The 6092-nt window shown below is 34.0% G+C and overlaps 1 protein-coding gene across 2 annotated transcripts; it reads left to right on the forward strand.

Annotated features, from left to right (window-relative positions):
* The first annotated feature begins 366 nt into the window (after positions 1-366).
* LOC136202947 (vacuolar protein sorting-associated protein 29) lies at positions 367-4807 on the forward strand. Of its 2 annotated transcripts, XM_065993950.1 has the most exons (5): positions 367-552; positions 959-1010; positions 1369-1503; positions 2772-2909; positions 4303-4807. In XM_065993950.1, the coding sequence occupies exons 3-5, from the start codon at positions 1372-1374 to the stop codon at positions 4603-4605; spliced, it is 573 nt and encodes a 190-aa protein (XP_065850022.1). In that variant the 5' UTR covers positions 367-552; positions 959-1010; positions 1369-1371; the 3' UTR covers positions 4606-4807. The 2 variants fall into 2 exon arrangements, with proteins under 2 accessions (XP_065850022.1, XP_065850021.1); XM_065993949.1 differs by lacking the exon at positions 959-1010 and having other exon boundaries at positions 369-552.
* Positions 4808-6092: the final 1285 nt, after the last annotated feature.

Here is a 6092-nt window from a genome sequence, read left to right on the forward strand (position 1 = left end):
ATCTTCAAATTTAATTAGGTCCTTAAACTATCAAAATTATCAATTAGATTTTTATACTAAGCAAAAATTCTTAATTGAGTCTCTATTCTAAGTAAAAATCATCAACTAAATCCTAATCGGAAATCATTCGGTTGAATAGTTTCATATGTTATTCCCAAACTCATTTTAAGCCAACACGAAAATCATTACAGTCTATTTCAAATAGTCACATTTTTTATTTTAGGATAAAATAAGAATTCGATTGATGATTTTTACTTAATTCAGGGTTCTAATTGATGATTTTGATAGTTTGGAGTCCTAATTGATTTTGAGGATTTAATTTGAGGAGTAAATGAGTGTTATGCAAAAAAAAAAAATTAGGAATAGATGTATTTGGAAGCTGTGTCTGTCAACTGCTCGATTTCTTCTCCAGCTCTTGAGTCTGATCCATTTTCTCTATCCCGACGGTGACCCGGACTCAGCCCCGACGACGGCGACCACCAGGACTCAGCTAGCCTCCACCACCGATTTTTCCACAACCTCTTTTCTTCGCCGGAATTGATCTCCAGCCAGGTTAGTTTAGTTGATTTGTATTTTAAATCCCTAGCCCTAGGTTTGTATATACATAATGTGTCTTTCAATATGTTTTTCTTTCAATTTGACTTGATTGATTAACTTCTGATTAAGTCTGAATAGTTGAAAGAATTAGTACTCTGTTGTTTTCTTTTTTGTTGAATTGAATTATAGAAAGTAGAAAAAAAAACAAATCTGCTTAGAATTGAAAGGATAGTATGCTGTTGAATTGAAAATTAGGTGTGAATTGAGAGAGAAGGTAAATTGAATTGTGAACAGAAGACAAGTATAAAAGGTTGAGACAGTTAGAGAAGGTTGTCTTTTGACATGTTCTTGGACAAAATGTCAAAAGGATTAGTACTCTGCTGTTTTCATTGTTGTTGAATAGAAAGTATAAAAATTGCAGGTGGCAGAAGTAGCGGAATGAGTTTCAGCAACTGTTCTTAATTCCATTCAAGGTAAAAGAATAATATGAAAATTGGGTAAAAAAAGAGAGTCAAGACAATCTGTTTAGTCTTGTTATGAAACACAATTGTTGAACAAAAACGTGCAAGTTTTTTCATTAGACATGTCACATGTATGAAGATGCTACTCCTTTTCAGGAACATATCTTTTTCCCTATGCTGGCTCCGCCCCTGCTCTTACTAAGCCTAATACACAATTAAATGAGTTAACATATAGCTAATTCTGAAATGGGCAGCTCTGAATTTAGTTGATTTTTTTTTTTTTTTTTAAATTTAGGTCTGGATTTTCTTTATTCTGTATGATAGAGAAATTATGATGATAATCATTATAGTGGTTTTACCGTTTCTGCAGAGAATGGTACTAGTTTTAGCAATAGGCGACCTTCATATACCTCATAGGGCAGCTGATTTGCCCCCAAAGTTCAAGTCCATGCTTGTTCCCGGCAAGATTCAACACATTATTTGCACTGGCAATCTCTGCATTAAAGTAAATACCCAACTTCTCTACTTGTCTTACTATTTTTCTTTGCAAGAATGTACATATTCGCATTCTGTGGTACTTTTGGAGTCACTTTTTTTAATTTGTTTTAGCTTACAAGTTTTTTTCTATGTTCAAAGTGACAGATTTCCTTTTAACTCGCCTTCTTTGAAGAGCTAAAATCCAGTCTTCAATCCAAATAGAGGAATTTTCTTTGTCTATATTTGTTATAATTAAATCAAAATTGACTTTAGGATAGGCCATAGAATGCCATTTTGGTGATACTTGGATGATTGTAAACAAGTTTATTGGGAAGAGATACTTTGTTGTTCTGGATAGTTGGATGACTTTGAGCAAGTTCATTGGGCATTCAGTTCAATCTGACCAATGTTCGGTAATTATGGGTGAAATCCTCCAACTCCAATCTTTCTTCTGCTTCTTGAACTTAGTTTTTTTTTTTTTCCAATTAAGCATCTTAAAGTTTTGAAACATCTCATATGAGCACTGAGTTCATAAAATGGACAGTAGAAATCATGATGCAGCTTCTAGCTGTGATGTTATTATTGATTATTGATCTGGTGAAGACATAAATTAAATTAGCCGTTCTTTTCCTTTCACTCCCATCTTTAACTGCATTCGAAGAAGCTAAATTTCTTTTGGTAATTTTATCAGGACATTCATATCAACTATCAATCATTTGCTTAACACTTGGTTAGACATTACTAATGAAGGTTGCACGACTAGATAGCACCGGACTAGCTAATGTTCTTCAAATGCCACTAGTGCTACACAAAGTACAGTATAGAAGTGGAAAAGTGTCTGCACTTGCGAAACCTCTTATGGTCTGGTCTTTTGTATTGATGCTATGGTTCTTTTAAAATGAGTTCTTAGCTGAGGAACAAGTCATATCAGAATTATAAGAAAAAATTGCTTACTTGAGATTTAATTTGAAACTTGTGTGTATAATTCATTATGTGAATATTGGATCAAACGTCAATTTACAATGTACAAAAAGGTTTGGTTCCAAGCAATATGAGATCTGCACTAATTAATGCCCTTAATTTGATAATGTAATTGTAATTTTGTGCTTCTTTTTCAGCCATCAGAGGATATGTATTCATAATGAGTTTTTCTTTGAAACTACTATTTGTATTTTGGTCTAGATATTTTTTGGTTCAACCAGTTTGGTAGATAAAGTTAAAATTCTTATTGACTTTCTTGGTAGCACTGCTTCCTTTTCGAATATTGACAATATTACATGATGTAACCATGAGCAGGAAGTACATGATTATTTGAAGAGTCTTTGTCCCGATTTGCATATTACTCATGGTGAATATGATGAAGATTCACGTTACCCAGAGACTAAAACGCTCACTATTGGCCAATTTAAACTTGGAATCTGCCATGGTCATCAGGTTTGGTTTAATTTCTCTTTGTCCCTGTGTTTGCTTTCAAATTCTCAACTGCAGTGTACAGAAATGTCCCTCTATTGATCCTACTGTGCTTATTTTATCTTATTATTTTATTATTTTTCTGCTTAAGATGTTAGACAAATGGCAATTTCCTTGGAAAATTTGAGCTTTGTATTTTCTGTTGTTTGCCTGTCAAGGTCTTGTTGGAAACTTTGGTGTGGGTGAGGTAGGTGCTAGGAATTTCAAATGTATCAAATAGAAAACGCTTTGCTATTCCATATGGTATATGACACACTATGTCTCTGCTATGACAGTGGGTAAGTATGCAGGCTTTTGTTTGAGGCATGGATGAATCACTTTGTTTAAGATATTAATTGCTCCCAGCATAGTTATTAAAGGCGCGCCTCGGCTAAGGCTCCAGCCTTAGCGCCTTGGTCAGTCAGGCGCGTGCCTTGGCTACCTTAGGGTAATTTAGGGTATTTTAGGGTTGAGGGTATTTTTGGGTTTTGAGGGTGTTTTAGGGTTAGGGTATTTTAGGGTTTTTTAAGTTCAGAAAATAAAAGAAAAACAGATACAGACAAAGATCGAAAGTTCTTACTACACATATCGCAGCAGACATTATGCCTTAGTAGTTAACTAGAACTTAACTCATGTATTTTATGGTTTTATTGTTGGTATTTGACTATTTGTGACTAGTATTATGAATTTATGATTTTTTTTTTTTTTTGATGCGCCTCGAGTCGCTTGGGCGCGCGCCTTAAGTTGCGCCTTGCACCAAGGCTCCAAGACCCCCTTGCGCCTTAGTGCGCCTTGCGCCTTTAATAACTATGGCTCCCAGTATGAATGTTTGCTACAGGTTATGGCATATTCTTTCAAGACACAATGAAGTGTTGAAATCTAGTCGTAGTAATTTTTGGAGATTTATCTTGAGAACTTCTTTCACGGCCTTGAAGTATGTTAGGGAGAAATTGAATGCCTAGAAAGAAGAAAATTAATTCTAATTGTACCATCTTTGGTATTTATAAGAAAGATGGTATCCTTTCAGGCATAGACAACTTTGACATCTGAACTTTAACTATTAGAAGTTAGTTTGTTCATGCCAAAAAAACACAGCTTCTGAAAAAGACGAATATCTTGAAGTGTAACTTACAGCTGTTGAACCAAATGATTTTGCTTACTGATCGCTAGTGACCAGAGAGATGTTATCCGGTGCATCCTGCTGCTAGTTTGGTGCTCTGCTATTTTGTATTCAAATTTGATATTCTCAGCAATCTCTTATTTTTCCTTTCCCATCCAACCCTGATTTCTAGGAACTAGCGTGCTGACAAATTCTAACATTAACTTAACTTGTAAGGTCTCTTATATACGTTGTCTTTTTGCGGTTTGTGGTTTGAAGGTGATTCCATGGGGTGACTTAGATTCACTGGCAATGTTACAGAGGCAACTGGATGTTGACATCCTAGTAACAGGGCACTCCCATCAGTTCACAGCCTACAAGCATGAGGGTGGTGTTGTGATAAATCCTGGCTCTGCGACCGGTGCATACAGCAGCTTTACTTATGATGTGAACCCAAGCTTTGTTCTTATGGACATTGACGGCCTAAGAGTTGTCGTTTACGTTTACGAACTTATCGATGGTGAAGTAAAGGTTGACAAAATTGACTTCAAGAAGACTGCCTCTACTCACTCATCACACTAACTCAGGTTTTGAAAAATAAGTTCATTGTTGCTTTACCGGATGTAAAGAGAGTGTATATTTATCCGTCGGTATAATTTTTCTGTCTGTGATTCGGATTTCTGTGCTTGAGCTGCTTCAGTGATGAGTTAAGATGTAACAATGAGTAGAAATAAATGCATGGATATAAATCTCTATGATTTTGCATTTTGAAAATACTTATACACATACTTCGTATGCAGCTAGATTTGGATTGTTGAGTAAGGTTATTTGGATTTCACATTGATTTTATCATCCCTAAATCACAAATGTAATTTGTCTGGAAAATATCTGTTTGGTCCCATTTTCATTAAATAAAATTATTTCTACTGTATTCAGGAATTTTAAATATTATCAAATCTTTCTTCAAACAAATTTTTCTTTTCCTGTTAACAGACATGCATTCATTTTAAATTAGGCAATTTCCAAGTCTAAAATCTTTATTTCAATTTAGTAAAAGGGAAATATGTTAATTTTAGAATGTACGGAGCGTTTGGTATTCTATTGGGATAGGGATGGGGATAAGGATAAATGGTTGGAATAAGGATAAAAATATGATAGTCGAGAATTATTATTCAATGTTTGGTATGTGGGATAGAGATGGGGATAAAATAATACATTTTACTATTTTAACCTTATTTAAACTACATAACATTAATTTGAGGGATAAGATGGACTTTTCCATCCTACACCTCCTCCTAGGTATAGGATTTGAGGGATAAGAAGTTTATCCCTCATCCGTCTCACTCTTCTATCTCGCAAACAAACACGGGATAACTTATCTCGTGTTTTTTATCCCTATCCCACCTCCTATATCCCTTCTAACAAACATCCCGGTAGAGTTTAGAAGTCGTTAAACTGTAGTTCACCTGTTTTCATAAGCACATTTTGTACAAAATGATTAAATCATTAGGAAACTATTAATTTATTTCTAGTTTTTATAGACACGATACTCCAACCGATATAAATTTCCAATACTAAGTACTTAATTATAGCATCTACACACTATATTACCCCTACGTCACTCTCGTCCTTAAACTCTTCACCCTCTATTATCTTTAAACTTTGTATGTTCTACGCATCTTCTTTCTGATAACCCTCTATTATCTTTAAACTTTGTATGTTCTACGCATCTTCTTTCTGATATTAAGAAGCAGATTTTTCTCTTTCCTAATTTAATGTCATTTTTTATAAAAACAAACTAATTTAATTGGAGTAAAAAAAAGGACTTTGCATTAATTTAGGTTAATTGGAATAAATCTATCAAAAAAAGTTTAATTGGAGTAAGGGAAAAAAATCTAAATAGAGCAAAATAACGAACTATTTTATACTTTTTTAATCAGTGTTAAAACGACAAATAATTTAAACTGCCGTTTTATTTATTTAATATTAGTAAAGTATAACAATTATTCCTAAAATACCTACAAAAATTGTCCATCACCTACTCCTTTAATGAGAAGTGATTCAGTGTA

Source organism: Euphorbia lathyris, chromosome 8 (genome assembly GCF_963576675.1).
Source record: "Euphorbia lathyris chromosome 8, ddEupLath1.1, whole genome shotgun sequence".
In the NCBI taxonomy this organism is placed as follows: domain Eukaryota; kingdom Viridiplantae; phylum Streptophyta; class Magnoliopsida; order Malpighiales; family Euphorbiaceae; genus Euphorbia; species Euphorbia lathyris.